This window comes from Muntiacus reevesi, chromosome 3 (genome assembly GCF_963930625.1).
Source record: "Muntiacus reevesi chromosome 3, mMunRee1.1, whole genome shotgun sequence".
Taxonomy (NCBI): domain Eukaryota; kingdom Metazoa; phylum Chordata; class Mammalia; order Artiodactyla; family Cervidae; genus Muntiacus; species Muntiacus reevesi.
Window position 1 is genome coordinate 133,277,539 of NC_089251.1, and position 20,112 is coordinate 133,297,650.

At 38.1% G+C, this 20,112-nt stretch overlaps 1 protein-coding gene across 1 annotated transcript in view; it reads left to right on the top strand.

The window, feature by feature from the left end:
* The window catches only part of ABCA12 (ATP binding cassette subfamily A member 12), a 191,089-nt gene that overhangs the window by 45,661 nt on the left and 125,316 nt on the right, over positions 1–20,112 (top strand). The window contains exon 3 of the mRNA XM_065927669.1: positions 14,947–15,100. Within this exon, the coding sequence (XP_065783741.1) occupies positions 14,947–15,100 (154 nt within the window). The remainder of the gene's footprint in view (positions 1–14,946; positions 15,101–20,112) is intronic.

Sequence of the window (20,112 nt, forward strand, 5' to 3'; positions counted from 1 at the left end):
AGCATCATTTTCTCTCCCTTCCTTTCTGTCTCCCTCCTTCCGTTCCTAAATGAAACCATTGTTGTTAACCCAGTGTGTAACATTCCCATGCTTATATTATATTTTCTGCTAGTATTTTTTTTTCATTTATTTTTATTAGTTGGAGGCTAATTACTTTACAATATTGAAGTGGGTTTTGTCATACATTGACATGAATCAGCCATGGATTTACATGTATTCCCCATCCCGATCTCCCCTCCCACCTCCCTCTCCACCCAATTCCTCTGGGTCTTCCCAGTGCACCAGGCCCAAGCATTTGTCTCATGCATCCAACCTGGGCTGGTGATCTGTTTCACCCTAGATAATATACATGTTTCGATGCTGTTCTCTCGAAACATCCCACCCTCGTCTTCTCCCACAGAGTCTAAAAGTCTGTTCTGTACACGTGTCTCGTTTTCTGTTTTGCATATAGGGTTATCATTACCATCTTTCTAAATTCCATATATATGTGTTAGTATACTGTAATGTTCTTTATCTTTCTGGTTTACTTCACTCTGTATAATGGGCTCCAGTTTCATCCATCTCATTAGAACTGATTCAAATGAATTCTTTTTAATGGCTGGGTAATATTCCATGGTGTATATGTACCACAGCTTCCTTATCCATTCATCTGCTGATTGGTCTAGGTTGCTTCCATGTCCTGGCTATTATAAACAGTGCTGTGATGAACACTGGGGTGCACGTGTCTCTTTCAGATCTGGTTTCCTCAGTGTATATGCCCAGGAGTGGTATTGCTGGGTCATATGGCAGTTCTATTTCCAGTTTTTTAAGAGATCTCCACATTGTTCTCCATAGCGGCTGTACTAGTTTGTATTCCCACCAACAGTGTAAGAGGGTTCCCTTTTCTCCACACCCTCTCCAGCATTTATTGCTTGTAGACTTTTGGATAGCAGCCATCCTGACTTGCGTGTAATGGTACCTCATTGTGATTTTGATTTGCATTTCTCTGATAATGAGTGCTGTTGAGCATCTTTTCATGTGTTTGTTAGCCATCTGTATGTCTTCTTTGGAGAAATGTCTGTTTAGTTCTTTGGCCCATTTTTTGATTGGGTCATTTATTTTTCTGGAATTGAGCTGCAGGAGTTGCTTGTATATTTTTGAGATTAATCCTTTGTCTGTTTCTTCGTTTGCTATTATTTTCTCCCAATCTGAGGGCTGTCTTTTCACCTTACTTATAGTTTCCTTTGTTGTGCAAAAGCTTTTAAGTTTCATTAGGTCCCATTTGTTTATTTTTGCTTTTATTTCCAATATTCTGGGAGGTGGGTCATAGAGGATCCTTCTGTGATTTATGTCAGAGAGTGTTTTGCCTATGTTCTCCTCTAGGAGTTTTATAGTTTCTGGTCTTAACATTTAGACCTTTAATCCATTTTGAGTTTATTTTTGTGTATCGTGTTAGAAAGTGTTCTAGTTTCATTCTTTTACAAGTGATTGACCAGTTTTCCTAGCACCACTTGTTAAAGAGGTTGTCTTTTTTCCATTGTATATCCTTGCCTCCTTTGTTGAAGATAAGGTGTCCATAGGTTCGTGGGTTTATCTCTGGGCTTTCTATTCTGTTCCATTGATCTATATTTCTGACTTTGTGCCAGTACCATACTGTCTTGATGACTGTGGCTTTGTAGTAAAGTCTGAAGTCAGGCAGGTTGATTCCTCCAGTCCCATTCTTCTTTCTCAAGATTACTTTGGTTATTCGAGGTTTTTTGTATTTCCATACAAATTGTGAAATTATTTGTTCTAGTTCTGTGAAAAATACCATTGGTAGCTTAATTATTTTCTACTATGTATTTTTATACCTGACTACATTATATTATTTTCCTGCTTTTAAGAAAAAAAAAAAAAGCTTTCATGATTTCTGGACTTCATTTAATTTTGTTGTTGTTGGAAAAGCTGAGTTTATTACTCCTTGGAACTAGGGAGAGTGCACGCCATGAGGAATTGTGGTTATGTCTCAGTGAGAGAGTGTTAAAGAGAACTTATTGTAGGATTTAGACTTTGGGTGATAATTGAGGCAGGTCCTAGGAAGCAGGGCTTTGTTCTGAATTGGACATTATCAGGAATCAGGGACAATTCTATAATTCTTTGCAGAAAACTGTTTCTGCTAATTTCCTTCCTGGCTTATTAAGTGGCTTCTTTTACTTCTTCTTCTGCTATGAATAGTGCTCCCTGAACCTTTATCTTATATGTCTCCTGGCATAAGTATAAGTGTTTTTCCCAGTTTTACTGATATAATTGATATATAATATTATATTAGTTTCAGTTTTATAGCATAATGGCACAATATATGTTTATATTGCTAAATGATCACCACAGGGAGTTAACATCCCTTGTCTCACATGGTTACAAATTGTTTTTCTTGTGATAAGGACTTTTAAGATCTACTTAGCTAGAAACTTTCAGTTACAGTAAAATATTAACTATAGTCACCATGCTATATTTTATATCCCCAGGACTTGTTTATCTTATAACTGGAAGTTTATGCCTTTTGATCACTGAGTTTTAAAATTTACATAAATGGAACCCCATTCGAGCATCCTTTAGCATCATACTATTGAAGCTGGACATTATGTTTTGCCTCAGTATTGCATTTTACATGTTTATTTCTGTTGATTTATGCAACTTTAGTGTATTCAGTTTGACCATGTACTCCATGCATAGATATATCACAATCTATTTATCCTTGGTCTTTGATGATATCAGTTCTTCATTTTATTTATTTATGATGGTATTGTGATGCATATTCTTTTATGTCTCTGTGCGCATGTGCACATGTGGTCTAGCATATATATGTAGAGCTATGCATATCTTCAATAACGTTGACTGTGTCAAGATGCTTTTCACAGTGTGTGTGTGTGTATTAGTCACTCAGTCGTGTCTGACTCTTTGCGACCCCACAAACTGTAGCCCATGAGGCTTCTCTGTCCATGGAATTCTCCAGGCAAGATTACTGGAGTGGATTGCCATTCCCTTCTCCAGGGGAGCTTCCTGACCCAGGAATTGAACCCTGGTCTCCTGCATTGCTACACTTCCACAGTGTAGCTTTACAAACAAACTTCTTCCCTACCATGGGATGAGAGCTCTTGCTACTATGTATCCTCTCCAGCACTTGGTGTGGTCAGACTTTTTAAACTTTGGCCTATCTGATAGGTGTAAAATGGCATTTCATGATTTCAATTCTACTTTTCTGAGGTACACTCTTTTCAGAAAAAAAGAACTTTTTTTCTTAGAAAAAATGGGAAATACTAATTGCTATGTTAATATTTTTGACTCTACAACTTAGGAAAATGCCACTGGGGGATTTTTCTCTTTTCTCTCCTAATGAGACAGTGGCTTTGATGAAAAGTTGTTCTACAGAGAGGGAGGGAGAAGGTCATTAATATGTTGTGGGTTACAAAGCAAGCTACAGGTCATTTAAGTTGTCTCTTTGTGATTGGCAGAAGTCTTAGTAAGAGAATCTTTGGTTTAGGAGAAAGTCAAGTTTGACAAGAAGATGAGACTGCTACTTGTCAGCAGCGCTGCTTGAAAGAAAAGGTTGTGACATACATTTTCCACTGGCAGGTTGTCACAAGAATCATTTGTAAATCAATGTAATATGAATACCAAAGATATGAATATTACACAAGCTGTTGAGGAATGATCAGATTTGGAACCCTGTGAGCAGATCCTGTTCTTCCCAAGACCATCTTAGAAACAAAGAAGTTACTAAGTTCTGCCTTTATAAGACCTAATTCTTTTCTATACAATGCTCCTAGCAATGCATTGCTCTGACTTTTGTTCTTATACTGTAATGCATGAAGCTCTCTGTAATCATAACTGAATCAGACTTCTGAATGGAAAAAAAAAAAAAAACCAGTTATTAGTAGCATACTTCTATAGGGATGACAACTGAAGTTCTTTTCTCCATGTCATAACTCTTAATGGGTTATTGAGATCACATTTTAATTTTCAAACATAATTTTCATCTTAAGTGCTTAATACTTCCACATGGCTAATCACGTTTTATAGGAGATTCTTCTACTTGTAATAGTTATGATGGATAGGTATCCAGATTTATTCTTCCTGCATAAGTGAGGAAATGACTCATGGTAGAGGTCATGGTTACATAGTAAATCACTTGCAAAGCTAGGATTAAAAAGGATAATTTTAAACTCTTGTTCCTGTCTTGTACTTCACTCACAAGAGTAATTCCTAAAAAGTAATTCCTAAAAGTTCCTCCAACTAATAAAAATAAATGAAAAAAAAAAAGTAATTCCTAAAAGTTAACTCAGAACTTAACCCAGTTATCAGATAAGCAAAGATTTGGGGGAGAGTTTACAGGGGACGTGTTTCTATCTAACACCAAACAGCTTTATGCTCTTTTTATTACCTTAATCAGTATTTTGTATACCAGTACTATGATGATGGTGCCCCAACTTGGAAATGACCCCTGTTACTAAGTGGTAAGGAGAGCTCAGCTCCTCAGTTTCTCCCTAGTCTTTGCTGCTTAGGGGCAAACACTCTCAGGGTTTGTCAGTCACTCACCATTAAGGATGGGTTACTGGATGGTTAGTCACTTTCAAAGATGCTCCTGTGCTGGGTGGGAGCAAATGCCCTAGAACCTACTGAAGTCTAGCTCTTGATGCCTGAGAGTTAGTATTTCTCTCAATATAGGGAAAGCTGCACCTCTCCCAAAGCATTTATTTATTTTTATTAATACTGTGAATTGGCTAAATGATCATTTCTTTCAGTTCCTTAGGACATTCAGACTCAAATTTGTGGTCCACCTCTAATAATGTACAGACCTTTGGCACCTATTATGTGCTGATTCTGTTTTTTCTTAATCTTTGTTTGTTCTCATTCAGATTTCCTCATTACCTTATTTTTTTTCCATTATAGAGTGTGTACTTTTAAAAGCCTCCCTAAATCCTTCTGGAATGAAATTCCCTTCTCCAAACAGTGGCTTAGGTTTTGCTGAAGGACTCCCATGTTTCTAATGCACAGGTGTAATGGACTCCCACAAATAAACACTAGGGCGTTTGCTGAATTACTCTATCTAAGCTAACTTGGTGAAGGGAATTTTAGTACGGTGAGACTCAAAGCCAGTGCATTTCATTATATAAAAATAACACTCCTGGAAGTGGCAGGTGGGGGCTAGGGGGAAATCTTTCTAGTTCCAGGTCCCTTTTCAGTTGGGAGTTCGTGAGAAAATGGGTTAAGGCGCTGTTTCCCCATGGAACATTCGTTTGCAGGATAGGAGCCAGTGCTACCTTAAGAAACAAGAAAAAGAAAGGAAATAAATTCTTTTTCCTAAACTCATTTGGCCAGAGTTGATGGAAATCCTGATGCTCTCCTTCTTGCTACTCCCCCAATCCCAAACATCACATGGAGAGAGAAATCAGTCCCTCAGTTCATTCTTAAAGTGCAGGCTTTGTGGGTTAACTACTTGGGTACCTGGCTTTTATGCAGTGTAGTTAACAATTAGCACAGTCAGAACTCCTTCACAAGTCAGAACAGATGTGGTGGCACTGGAAGAAATATCACTCTTCTGGAGTACCCCCTCTTTTTGCTAAATGTTAGCTGATATTTCTGGATCTTTGTGGGAGGGGAGCTTGTATTAGGGAAGAGGCTGCAACTGATGTGGCTCAGCACCGTGGCTCTCAGCCTACCTCTCTATCAGGTCTTTTTGATATGACCAATCCACACAGTCATACCAATGTATACCCAGCTTCATATCAGCCCTGCCCCAGAGGCCAGAATGCTCTCTCCTGATCAACCATATCCAGAGAGAATTAAGAAATTAAGCTTATTAGGAAGAATGTCCTGCAATGAAATGAGGAGTTAGGATTAATTTATTTTTTCTTTTAACTTTAACTTAGAAGCAAATAAAACTGTTGCCAAGATTCTGTTTGTGAATGGCCAAGTCAGGGAGATTTTAAAAACGCAATTGTGAGTCTCTCTGCCTAAAAGACGAGTTTCAGAAAGGCAAAATACTGGTTATGGTTAGGCCATCTAACAGGACAAACAGACCCCACTCACCCAAGATGAATTGTAGAATTCAACATTCTTTGCCAAGTGGGAATATTTTTTAGTAGTATTATGGATATTCTTACTTTTAAATTTCTCCAGAGTCAGTCCATGTGGGAGTTTATTATCTAGCATATATGTGTTCTTGTTGTGTGTCCTAGCCTTGAATCAAATCATTGTTTATGATTTGAATAGATCAGACCATGCCCTTTGGAAGCCATCACCCAGAAGGGTCCCCTTAATATTCAGAAAGGAGGGCTGTTCATTCTGTTCCAGAAACTTAGTAATGTGGGTTATGGAGCCCTTTTGACTGACCATCAACTCAAGTGTGTACCTTGAGGACTGAAGAGATAACATCCAAAGAGATTGCAATATCCCTAGTCCAAATTACCTCACCCTGTTATCTTTCAAAATAATAATAATAATAAGCCAAAGATATAAAGCAGGCAGAAATCATTCCCCACTTCCTCTCATGCCTGCAATGGCATAGCCAGAGTCCAGAATTTTCTCTACAGGGACATTTTTTGCATCTTTCAAAATCCATTGACTGTGGTCCCTAGAAGCAGCTCCAGGGAGTGTGGGAGATGTGGGAAGGATCCCAGCATGCAGAATGCCATCTCAGTCACCCAAAGTCTGTTCTTGTTCTCAATAACTCTAGCCAGTTTGTTGCTGTTCAGTTGCCAAGTCATGTCTGACTCTTTGCGACTCCATGGATTACAGCACACCAGGCCTCCCTGTCCCTCATCATCTCCTGGAGTTTGCCCAAGTTCATGTCCATTAAATTGGTGATTCAGTTCAACTGATTGGCCATCCAACCACCTCATCCTCTGCCACCCTCTTCTCCTTCTGCCTTCAATCTTTCCCAGCATCAGGGTCTTTTCCAACGAGTTGGCTATTCGCATCAGGTGGCCAAAGTGTTGGAGCTCTAGCAATTAGACATATACAGACGCCAGCCTTTTGTGTATAGGACCTCCTTACCCACCGCTTTAAGGATTAGGCATTGTACCTCAGCCCTCACTGCCAGGAACAGTCTACATTTGCCAATGGATTTGAACTTGGGAAAGCACTTGTGAAGCAAGACTTGTCTGGGGAGAGTTAGGAAGGATGTGTCATGGCACCACACCCACTGAGCATGTAGTAATTGAAGCACTACACCAGTTGATACAGGTTCACATTATGAATTACTAGGGGGAGAAACATGTCATGCAATCCTCTTATCCACCCATTGGTTCCCAGCACAGAGATGAGAGACCAGGCAGAACAGCAGAGCCCTAGCTGCTGTGTGTGAATTAGACAAATGTTGCAACAACAGTGAGCATCGGTAACTCATGATTCTGTGTGGCCTTTCCTTCCTTAGTGTTCATAGGACTGTACACAGGCTTTATCTAATTAATCTTCCTTGTGCCCCATGAGGTGGCAAGGCCCATTATCCTCAATTTGGTAGATGTGAAAATAGAGATATAGAGAGATTAATTTGCCCCGGGAATTCAGTGAATCAACAGCAAAACCAGAGGTGGTACCTGTTCTTCAAAGTTTCAGTCTGTTCATTCCAAGATGTACCGAAACTTAACTGAACAAAATATTTTTTCATTATTGTCCTATGTCATATAGTTCTAGATCCATCCCTGGCCTCTTGTTTTTCATGTGACCTTGAGTGAAATTGTTTGGTCTCTCTGCAGTTATCTGCGAAATGTGGGTGTACGCTTGCCTTACCTATCCTATAGAACTGTCACGGGGTTCACATGAAATGATAGCTGTTTAATTCTGTCAAAATGTGAATCTTTTTTTTTAAACCAATATTTTACTATATATTTTCAATTATATTTTATACATAGTATTTCTGACATTTCAGGAAAACAAGTGACTTCTATATGCACTTTATTTACTAAAACCATGATGAGCTTTGAAATTGGACACTAATTTGTTTTCTTTCTAACACACACACACACACACACACACAAATAACCCAGAGTTACATTTTAAAATGTTTAAATGAAAGAAAATGTAATAGAAGAATGAACCTTACTTAGCACCTCCTCAGTGCCAGCCACACAGTGTCTGTTCAGTAAACTTTTATTTAACAGATGATGGATGAATTCACTTTGTGGATAGTAACCTGAGTAGTTGGTGTTAGAGATGTCAATGTGTACTAGCTAGATTTTTGTAGAAACCAAGAACTAAAGGGCCTGTAACAATAAATGTTATTGATTTCATTAATCATTATCAATCTACTTTTATAAGACACATGAATATAATGCAATATTACCCTTTGTACTTATCCACTGAGCTTACTGTTAATATATCCATTGTTATCCTCTGAACTTACTATAATTGGGTGATAAAATTTGAAACTTTTTCTTACAAATAATAAGGATGTATATTATGCTAAAATTCTAAATCATTCTGTCTTACTGTGACCCTCAGGGGTTCATCTACTCATTGATTCATTTATTAATATAATTAATAATTGCTTAAAATGTGCCGAGCATTGTGCTAAGAAATATGTTAGAAATTTCCTTTCTTTCACATGGCTTATTCTTTAGTCTTTCAAAAGGATAATTTTATTGAGCTGATGCCTCTGAAGATTCTCAGTCCTATCAGTATTTAACCCCAAGGTAAGGCCTCTATGGCTTCCCCGGTGGCTCAGTGGTAAGACCTGCCTGCAGTGCAGGAGAAATGCAGCAGACGTGGGTTCAATCCTTGGGTCAGGAAGATCCCCTGGAGGAGATGGCGATCCACCCCAGTATTCTTGCCTGGGGAAGCCCACGGAGAGAGGAGGTTGGTGGGCCAGAGTCCATAGGGTCAGAAAGAGTCGGACACAATTGAAGTGACTTAGCACGCATGCATGCAAGGTCTCTTTGGGCCGTGAAGGTTAAAAAAAAAAGCAGTTTTTCAGGAGTGAAGTCAGAAAGATCTGCTGTATTTGATTTTACCTTGTGATGGGCAGGGGAACAGGATCAGGACAAGCTGATCCTCTAAGTGGAAAGTGCATGTGGGGGAGAACAAGGACAGCCCTGTAGTGTCTGACAATTTGAAATGTCAGGTTTTTTGTCGTTCATAACTTTCAGTATGTCTTTTACAATGTAACTGAGAAGAAAATTTGCTCAAAAACTAGAAGAAGAAAAAGACTTACCTAAATAAATTATTACATATTTACTTCTGAGATTCATTTTCTTTCCCATATTTGTTTAATTCATATCAGGTTATTTGATCATTTGTAGGTAATGTTTCTAGAAAAGTTTGTCCCATTTTGTGTGCTTGTCATGGTGACAGACTGTTGCTGTGGTATTTTACAAGGCGACTTATCATTTGCCTGCTTAGAAGGACTGATAGTTTTTCCTCAAATGTGACCCTGTATCCAAAAAGTTAAGAAAAACATAACCCCTCAAATGAATAACTCCATATTTTTAAAAGTCAGTATTTTATTCCAAAATTTATCATTCACCTCTTCACTAGGGTAAAGAACAAATTCCTTTCACCTGAAAACACAAAAAATCACCTAGGTTGGGTTCTGACCTGCTTTGAGAAAACACAAAGAAACACAGTGGAAGTTCTCCAATTGTACCATTATTATAATATTTACAAATGTCACCAAGGCAGCCTACAGAATGCTTTCTGAGCCTAATGATGTCAAATGGAAGTAGCTTCATTACCAAAAAGGCTGTGACATTTCTCTCTCTAAAAATACAATAAGTAGAAAATAGTGCTTCTATAGATAGTGTCAGTAAGCAACAAGCTCCTAAATTTATTATGGAAGTAGGCAAAAATCCTTCTGTAGTGGTGAAAAAGAAAAAAGAATAAGAGAGGATGTTGGGGAAAATGCATTTGTGGCTATATCAGTGAGTAAAGAAATAGAGGGGTAGGTGAGAGAAAGGGCAGTAGCAGGAGGAGGAGAGAAAAGAAGAAATGGAAACAAGAAGGTGGTTGTGGAAAGGAAAGACAAAAGACTGAGAAATAGAGAAAAGGGAATAGTAAGCAGATTAGTTGAGATAAGGGAAGAGGAAAAGAAGGAGAGAGGATGAGTGCAAGCAAGAAATGAACGAGGGACTTCCTTGGTGGTCCAGTGATTAAGAATCTACCTTCCAATTCAGGGGATGCAAGTTTGATCCCATTCAAAAAACTAAGATCATGGCATCTGGTCCCATGGCAAATAGGTGGGGAAAAAATGGAAACAGTGACAGAGTTTATTTTCTTGTGCACCAAAATCACTGCCGATGGTGACTGCAGCCATGAAATTAAAAGACGCTTGCTCCTTGGAAGAAAAGCTATGACAAACCTAGACAGTGTATTCAAAAGCAGAGACATTGCTTTGCCAACAAATGTCTGCATAGTCAAAACTGTGGGGTTTCCAGTGTCATGTATGGATGTGAGAGTTGGACACATCTGAAGGCTGAGCACTGAAGAATTGACGCTTTTGAACTGTTGTGCTAGAGAAGACTCGAGAGTCCCTTGGACTGCAAGATCAAACCAGTCAACCCTAAAGGAAATCAACCCTGAATAGTCATTGGAAGGACTGATGCTGAAGCTGAAGTTCCAATACTTTGGCCATCTGATGCGAGGAGCCGACTCATTTGAAAAGACCCTGATGCTGGGAAAGCTTGAGGACACAAGGAGAAGGAGGTGACAGAAGATGAGATGGTTGGATGGCATCATTGACTCAATGGACGTGAGTTTGATGAAACTCTGGAAGATAATGAAGGACAAGGAATTCTGGCATGCTGCATGTCATGGGTCCCAAAGAGTCAGACACGACTGGGTGACTGAACAACAGGGAACTAGTATCCCACATGCTGCGGAAAGCTAAGGCCACGCATGACAAATAGAGAGTCTCTAATGAAGAGCTGCTGTAGCCAAATAAATAAAATAAATAAATAATTTTTTTTAAAAAAAGAATGAGGCAGGAGAGGGAGAAGGGCATGTGTGAGAGGTTATCCTCCTGGGGGTTCAGCAAACTACAGCCTATGGACCAAATCCAGTCCATTGCCTTTTCTTGTAAATTAAGCTTTATTGGAATACAAACTGGCCCATCGATGTGTATATTGTCTATGGCTGCTTTCATGCTACAATGGCAGGGCTGAGTATTTGTGATGGAACCAGTATGGCCCACAGTTTAAAATATTTACTGTCTAACTCTAATGGAAAAGTTTGCAATCTAATGTTCAGTTCAGTTCAGTCACTCAGTCGTGTCTGACTCTTTGTGACCCCATGGACTGCAGCAGGTCAGGCCTCTCTGTCCATCACCAGCTCCCGGAGCTTGCTCAAACTCATGTCCATCAAGTCAGTGATGCCATCTAACCATCTCATCCTCTGTCATACTGTTCTCCTCCTGCCTTCAATCTTTCCCAGCATCAGGATCTTTTCAAATGAATCAGCTCTTAGCATCAGGTAGCCAAATTACTGGAGCTTCAGCTTCAGTATCAGTCCTTACAATGAATATTCAGGATTGATTTCCTTTAGGAAGAACTGGTTGGATCTCCTTGAAATCTAAGGGACTCTGAAGAGTCTTCTCCAACACCACAGTTCAAAAGCATCAGTTCTTCGGCACTCAGCTTTCTTTGTAATCCAACTCTCACATCCATACATGACTACTGGAAAAACCATAGCTTTGACTAGATGGACCTTTGTCGGCTAAGTAATGTCTCTGCTTTTTAATATGCTGTCTAGGTTGGTCATAACTTTTCTTCCAAGGAGCAAGTGTCTTTTGATTTCATGGCTGCAGTCACCATCTGTAGTGATTTTGGAGCCCAGGAAAATAAAGCTTGTCAATAATCTAATCTTATTGTTCTTAAACTTTAGTGTGCATCAGAATTGCCTGAAGGGCTTGTTAAAATAAAGATTGCTGAACCCCATCCACAAAGGTTTTGTTTAAGTACATCTGAGGTGGGATCTCAAATTTTCATTTCTAATAAGTTTCCAGGTGATGCTGGTTCTGTTGGGCCAGGACTTGCACTTTGACAACTACTGCTTTTATTTTTGCATAATGTCACACACCAATATTGTCCTGAATAAGAACATTTGTGCAACAAGGGAAAGGAAAACCAAACTTGACCCTCTTTCTAGATAAACATAGATGGATAGATGGATATCATAATTCTTTACAAAGTATCTTTTTAAAAATTCTTAAACTGGATCTTTTTATAATGCCTGTTTCATTCTTAAAACAATGACAACTAAATTTGATTTAGTTAAAAGCTTAGTTAACTGGTAGTTTACTACTAAAAATATTTGGTTTGCATCCATTCCCTGTAATAACATTTCATGGCTACATGGGATACAATAGGTGCTTAATAAATCAGTGTTATTATTGTTGCCACAGACTCTCTTATTTTAATGAGTATATGGTTCTTGTTAAAAGGTGATGGTAAAATAAATAATTCCGGCAGTTCATGTTCCTCACAACACTGTGTTAGCTTAACTTGTACACTCATCAGCCAGTTCCTCTTGTCCTCGAACCCCTTGTAACAGGTTAAATATCAATTATCAAAAAACTGTGAAATGTGGACTGTCTATACTTTTTGAACACAATGGGATCTTGTTTCTGAAGAGATTCCTTAATGAATTTTCCTATAAAATAGGCATATCTATTATTAATCACATCAAGGAATATGATAGGTTTAAATTCTCTCAAATTTTTCTTTAATAATTTACAAATTGTAATTAGTGCCAGAATGAGTAACACTGGATGTAACGTTCCACCTCTTCCTAGATCTTCTTCCCCTGACATCTTTTCCTCTCTTTTCCTCTATTCCTCTGTTCCTACGGCTGAACTGCCATTGTTCTCAGCTCTAGGTCAGTCACACCATCTGCCTGATGAGTGCTTTAGGGGAGAGGGATCGTCTGCAGCCCTTCTATCTGCCTTCCATTCTGACGACCCCCTGCACGTGCTTGAGATGGACTAGGGATAACACCATAGCCCGAATGAGCGGTTCCAGGTGGGATCTGTGTAACAGGGCGACTTAAAATTCATGGTGAATTCCCACTGCAGAACTGTAGAGGTCTTGTATGGCAGAATGTTGTGACAGAGTGACATGAACTGCTAACAGGCAGTTTGCTGTTCTTGAGTTTATTCAGGGAATTGTGCTACAATGAAAACATGGAAGGTTCACTCCAGTTATCACTTGTTTAATATTAGGGAAGACACTGGTCTTTCTGGTGTCAGAAAAAGAAGCTTCTGAGAAGGTAGTAATGAGTAGTCTGGTGGATTTCTATCCAATTTCATTTGAATTTTCAAAACTTTAATCCATACTGGTGTTATTGTGTTAGTTTCTCCTGTGGCTGCTGTAACAAATTACCACAAACTTTGTGACTGAGAAAAAGCACTAACTTATTACGTTACCGTTCTGGAGTTCAGAAGTCCAAGATTTATGTAGTCTTTGTGAGTTAAAGGTGTTGGCAGGGCTGCATTCTTTCTGGAGGCTCTAGGAGGAGCTGTTTTCTGGCTTCTAGAGGTTGCCCACTTTCCTTGGCTTTTGGCTCTTTCCTCCATGTTCACAATCTACAGTATTGCATCTTTCAGTCTCTCCATTTTGTTTCCTCCTTTCTTATTTTCTGGCCAATTTTCCTACTACCTCTTCCTTTTTATTTTCAAATTTTTTTTAATATATCTGTATTTAAGTTATTTAAATTTCTGCTTATTATTATTTCTATTAATAATGCATGCTTAGCCTGATTGCTCTTACTATTTTTTCTTTTTTTAAAAAAAATTCTTCTTTATGTTTATAATGAAGACATCTGTATTGCCACTCACTTTAATAGTTTCATGAGAAACTTAAGGTTTCACTTTTCAGTCTTTGGTCAGAATTATCATCATGGTTTCTAAAGCTTTTTTGAAAATTCATTGTATCTGTATTCCCCAAAGGGAGGAAGCCAGTGTTTTAGTACCAAACCTAATTTTGTGAAAAGATTTGTAATTCACAGCTTGCATATTGTCTTACTCATGTATGCCATTATCATATTTTATAAAGCAAATGTTAAAGGTTATAAAACCTGTTAGCTGCTGTAATAATTGTGTCTTTAATATTAGGGGAAATCTGCATATTCATTCATATCATTGTTATTCATTTTTAAATAGGAAGAAAATATTGTGTGTATAGGATAATTTTAAATTTTGAGGATATCAAAAATATTTCCTGTATCTGGAAGATTGGCTGCATTTATAATGCCTTTGATTACAGAAGAAGATATGTATATTGTAGGAAAAAATCGTTAATATATAGTCAAATGGAAGTAAACAAGGTCATGTGAAATAGACCACTAAGGGAAAAAAAAATTCCTCCAGTTCAAAAGAAATGATACAAATGAACTTATTTTCAAAATAAAAACAAATTCACAGACTTAGAGAATGAACTTATTTTTTATTTTTATTATTAAAGCTTATTTATTATTTATTTGACCTTGCCACCCAGCATGTGGGAATCTTAGTCTCCTGACCAAGGATCAAACCCATTCCCCAGAGTCTTAACCCCATGCAGAGAGTCTTAACCGCTGGACTGCCAGGGAAGTCCTGCTCCAGATTTTTTAATATACTATATATATTTATATATTTTTGAAAAAATTATGGCTATTCTGGTCATACTGTTTTCTGATCTACTCTTTTAAGTTAGCATTGTATTATAATATCTATATTATTTGACATTTTTATTGGTTGCATTGTATTTTATTGTATGAATACTATAATATGGATTTTTTGTTAACACTCTGGCAAACATTCTTGCAGCTAGTTCTTTAGAATAAATCCCAGGAAGAGAAATTTGTGGGGCAACAAGCATTTTAAAGTCTTTGAATACATAGGGGACCCAAGCAGTCATAATCCAGAAGATAATTTCACAAAATAGTTACTGCCCTTCTTTCCCTTCCCAAGGAAACATCATAGTGATTTAACTATTGTTTACTTTTTTTTTTGACTTTCAGGTTATCTCGCACCTCGAAACCTTCCTAGTACTGGATTCTTCCCGTTCCTGCAAACCCTACTCTGTGACACAGACTCTAAATGCAAAGACACACCCTATGGGCCACAAGACCTGCTTCGTAGGAAAGGAATTAACAGTGCACTATTTAAAGACAGGTAGGGGCATTTCCCAAGTATATTCAGTTGCTTTGAGAGATCAAGTCTTGTTTTCTTATGAAATATGGGAAGCCATCCTAGGTTAGATATACAATTTTATTTTCTATATCTACAAATGTGATGATCTAAATATGAGAGAACAAAGTGGTTACAAACTGGAAATACCATGTTTATGTGGAATTAGGTATAATCTACTTTGGATGAATTACTCAGTTTTTGCTTATGCTCCCTTTAAGGGATAAGAGAGGGAGGGACAAATTGGGAGACGGGAACCAACATATACACACTACTATATATAAAATAGATAGCTATAAGAACCTGCTGTATAGAACAAGGAACTCTACTCAAGACTCTGTAATGGCTTATGTGGGAAAAGAGTCTTTGGAAAAGGTGATTATGTGTATACACATCTGTATGCCTGAAACTAACACAGCGTTATAAATCAACTGCAGTGGTTGTTTAGCTGCTGAGTTGTGTCCGACTCCTGTGACCCCATGGACCATAAGCCCATTAGGCTCCTCTGTCCCTGCAATTTTCCAGGCAAGACTACTGGAGTGGGTTGCCATTTCCTTCTTCAAGGGATCTTCTGGACCCATGGATCCAACCCAGGTCTCCTGCATCGCAGACGGATTCTTTACCAACTGAGCTACCAGAGAAGCCCCCAAAAATTAACTGTAAAAAAAAAAATCAACTATACTCCAATTAAAAAAACCAACTGGATAGCCGAGGCAGTCATTATTAACTTCCCTCAGAGATTCTCTGTCCTACCTCAAATTGTCAGTGGCATTGCCCTAAGACTTGATCACAAACATAAGATGTAGGACAAGGTCAGGGATATTATCTTCTATGTGGTACTTCTGTATATAACAGAAACCAGGAAATGCAAATAAAGGGATCTAGAAATCAAAGTAATAAAGTTGGAAGTATACTTAATTGAAGAACAACCTTTAAATAAGGTTAATGTGTCCTATTTTATGGTATGAGAAGAAGCTGAAGAATTAAGATAGGGAATCTAGACCATTTGCAACCTCAGTTTTCCATCCTGAGATTTTAAATCTAAAGAGTCAAGAGCCTAGCCATTTGTAGAACTAATAACATTGTAATCTGAATCAACCATGAGATTATTTTGGTAGAGATTTTTTGTGTGTTTCTTAAGAAAAGATTATATTTATCTGTAATCAGAGGTACTTGGTCCCTCAAATTTTAATTTAAATTCATTGGCATGTAGCACTGTTTCTCCTTTAATATTATCATCATGATTTTTATCATCAGTTAGTATGGGTACTACTTTGAGAGAGTAAGTAACTACAAGCTATTTAACATAAAATATCAACATATCAAGAATTATTCTGGGAAATGACTTGAGATATAACATAATTGTTGGGTTGCTGATTCACACCAGTTTTTATTGTGTCAATAAGTTATTTACTCTTTATGCATAAAGCACTCTGATGTTTACTGATTTATTTATCAATATATTTAAGAAATAGTGGCTGAGAAATTTCTGTGCGCCAGGCACCATTCTAGGCACTGTAATACAGAAGTGAACCAAACAAGTTCTCTACCCTTTTGTTACTTGTATTCTAATGGAAAAGCAGAAAAGCAGTCAAATGAATAAATAGCATAATCACCAATAATAGTAAATGCTCTGGCAAGAAAATAGAGCAAATTAAGAGGTAGAAACTGACAGGTGAGAATTAAATAGCAAAATAGGATAGCAAAAGAAGGGCCTCTGTTGGAAGGTAACATCTGAATAGAGACCAACAAGGACCGGGAGAAGCCAGCACTAGCATATGAACATCTAGAAGAGAAAGTCCCAGGCAGAGAAGCAGTCAGTGATCCTGAAACGGGGACACACTTGATCATTTAGAGGAACAGAAAGTTGCCTAATATGATATGAATAGAACTTAGTGCAGAATGATGAAAGGGGCAGGGGATTTGTTGAAAAAGTGAAAAACCCCAGAGAAAGAGCATGAAGAATCAAACAGGTAAGGAAACAGAAGGAATTTTCCTTCTGTTTTTAGTATAATGAGAAGGCATTGGAAATTTTTAAACAGGGAAATGGCATTACATATTGTCTATGAGACTAACGTTCTAAGCATATACAAGCATTACCTCAACTAGCAACTAGTTGTGTATCTCTGCAAGGAGACCAAAAGATTGACTAGATCTTATTGTCCCTCTGGGTACTCAATGTAGAGATAAACTGAATGAATACTTATTCATTCAACTAGTTCACAGTCTCTGTGTCCCTGTGTGAGTGATGAGTTAGGCATGATTTATGCCTGTGTTCTAGCAGGAGAAAAGTGAAAGGGAAAGTGTTAGTCGCTCAGTCCTGTCTGACTCTTTGCAACCCCATGGACTATAGCCCATCAGGCCCCTCTGTTCATGGGATTCTCCAGGCAAGAATACTGAAGTGGGTTGCCATTCCCTTCTTTCTGACCCAGGGATCCAACACAGGTCTCCTGCATTGTAGGTGGATTCTTTACCATCTGGGCTAGCAGGAGAAGGTAAATGTTAAATGAGTGATAATAGGAGATAGTGCAAAAAAAGAATGCCAGGAGGAAATTGAAGCAAGCCATCCTCCATATTTAAAGTAGAAAGAGAGCTTTCAGCTGATGTAGTCAGGTAAACCTTCATGGTGAAGTTGTACTTGAGATGGACATTTCGTGAACCAAGTGTTAGAGAAGATATGAGGAAAATTAATGTCTATTATTTACAAACTGGATCCACTTGGCGCTCTCTTCTTTTTTTTTCTCATGAAGAACTAAGTAGCAACATGGAGAATAGTTATCAATATTTAAGAAGTCTATCTATACACATTACTACCCCCAAAAAAGTATTTTTCTGTGTATTTCTATGTATATGGTCCTCAGTAACGTAATAGAGGACCAAATTCATGGAGCCCCCTGAGATGAGCTGTTGAGTTGATTTTAGAACTAAGATTAAAGTCCAAGTTTATTTTTACCCTCTGTTAGTTATTCTCTAGATAGCTGATCAGATCTCTTTTTTTCACTTTTATTCTAATATCCAGGTATTATATTGAGTTCAAGCTGTATATTGCTGTATATTCAGTATTGTCTCTAAACTACGAAGTAATTGGAGCTTAATGTGGAAATTACATGCACTAATAAAATTGCATTAATGATATCTCCCACCATGCTATTAATTTTTATGTATTATATAGCCATGCAGTGAAACTGGGACGTGGTTACTAGGTAAGCCGTTCCACACTGGGTAAGTCATTTCATTAAATTGCTTCCCTTTGGTGAAGAAAGATTCACTAGCGTAGCCACATTAAGAAACAAAACAGTCTTCCTTTTCTGGGGAAAAAATGCTATCTTTGGCCTTATCAAAGGAGGCCCACCATGTTTATTTTAATAGAATGTTCTTCTGAAAGACATGATCACACTGAGGTCACTACTTGCTGGCCAGTTGCCAGGTGTTTTGATGCATTTTTGCATTAGCACCAGTCTTCTGTTATTAAATTCATTTCTTTAAGCATTAGCTTCAGGATGAGGTGGTTTAAAAAAAAATTCAACCATCAACTCAGCATCAGCTATAACGAGCTGTCTGAAAGAAGAAATAATTACACTTATTGTTTTCTTACTCTTTTGCACAAGGGATGATCCAGCATCATGGGACTTACCCTTCTGGTCCCTCGTCCCTGCGCTGCCTCTAAGAATACATCAGAGCAGCAGGAACTCCTGACTGTGCTGTTGCCCACGCAGCTGGCAAATGGCAAAGATCATCTTGCAGAGCTCACAGGGTCATTATTTGGAGAAACAATTCAGCCTTCCCGCAGCTCCTGCTGGGGAATTACCTCCATGGATTTACTCCTTGTCTCTGTCATGTCGACACTCATCCATGACCCATGGTTTCCAAATTCATACCTTTGCTTGGAGTATTGAATGGCTCCTATAGAACCTGAAACACAGCTAATCTGATTCTATTCAGAGGCTTTTTTTTTTTTTTTAAGTACCAAGGCTTTTGTTTAGTAGTGAAAAATATGGATGTGTTTAGAAACTAAAGATATTATTGGGAATCTAGGGTAACTGGAAGTATGCATCCTCATTCGACTATAAACATGAAGTAAGATGTATTAGGTCTCATAACTGTATTAATTTCAGAGTAATGTATAACCATCTAGTAATCATTTTTGTGAGTATTTGTATAAAAATAAAGGTGAAAAACATCATTTATCAAAAACAAAGTGGAAGGAAGTCTTTAACTGCCATGCAAGCAAAACTTAATTCGTTGACTTAGAGTGTATTGAGCATGTACCATGTGCTGGAGACTATCCAAGTTACTGTGGATACAGAGATGACTAAGGCACATTCCCATAAAAACTTAAAATCTGGTGGGAGAAAGACAAAAACTACTAAACAGGTAAATTAATCTGTCACATGGTAAATGTGATGACTATTTGTTTACTTCTCATGGTGCCTACAACACTAGACAAAAAAAAAAAAAAAGATGGTGAATAGTTATATAGGCACTCTGAGACATTGTTTCTGTCTAAAGAATATATATCTGACTGTTGGATATTTTATTGGAGTGGAGAGAGGGTTGGGTGGGGAGATGTCAGAAGAGTTCTCCAGAGACCTGTATGGGTGAGATCATGAAGGTCAGTTAGGGTGGCAGTTGCCAGACTAGAGGAAGGTGTATTTGAGATAGAAAAAGAAGGGCTTTCCTGGTGGCTCAGTGGTAAGAGAAAAATCTGCCTGCCAATGCAGGAGATGTGGGATTCAATCCCTGGGCCGAGAAGATCTCTTGGAGATGTAAATGGCAACCTACTCCAGTGTCCTTACCTGGAAAATCCCATGGGCAGAGGACCCTGGCGGGCTACAGTCCAGGGGGGTGCAAAAGTGACTAAACAACAACAACATCGAAAAAGAATCTCAGAACCTAAGAAAGAAATGAATGGTGATCCTTGTATAGTCGGTTTAGAGGAATAGGCAGACAGCTTTGCTACTGACTGTGACGGCAGTATTACAAATTCCTTTGTAATG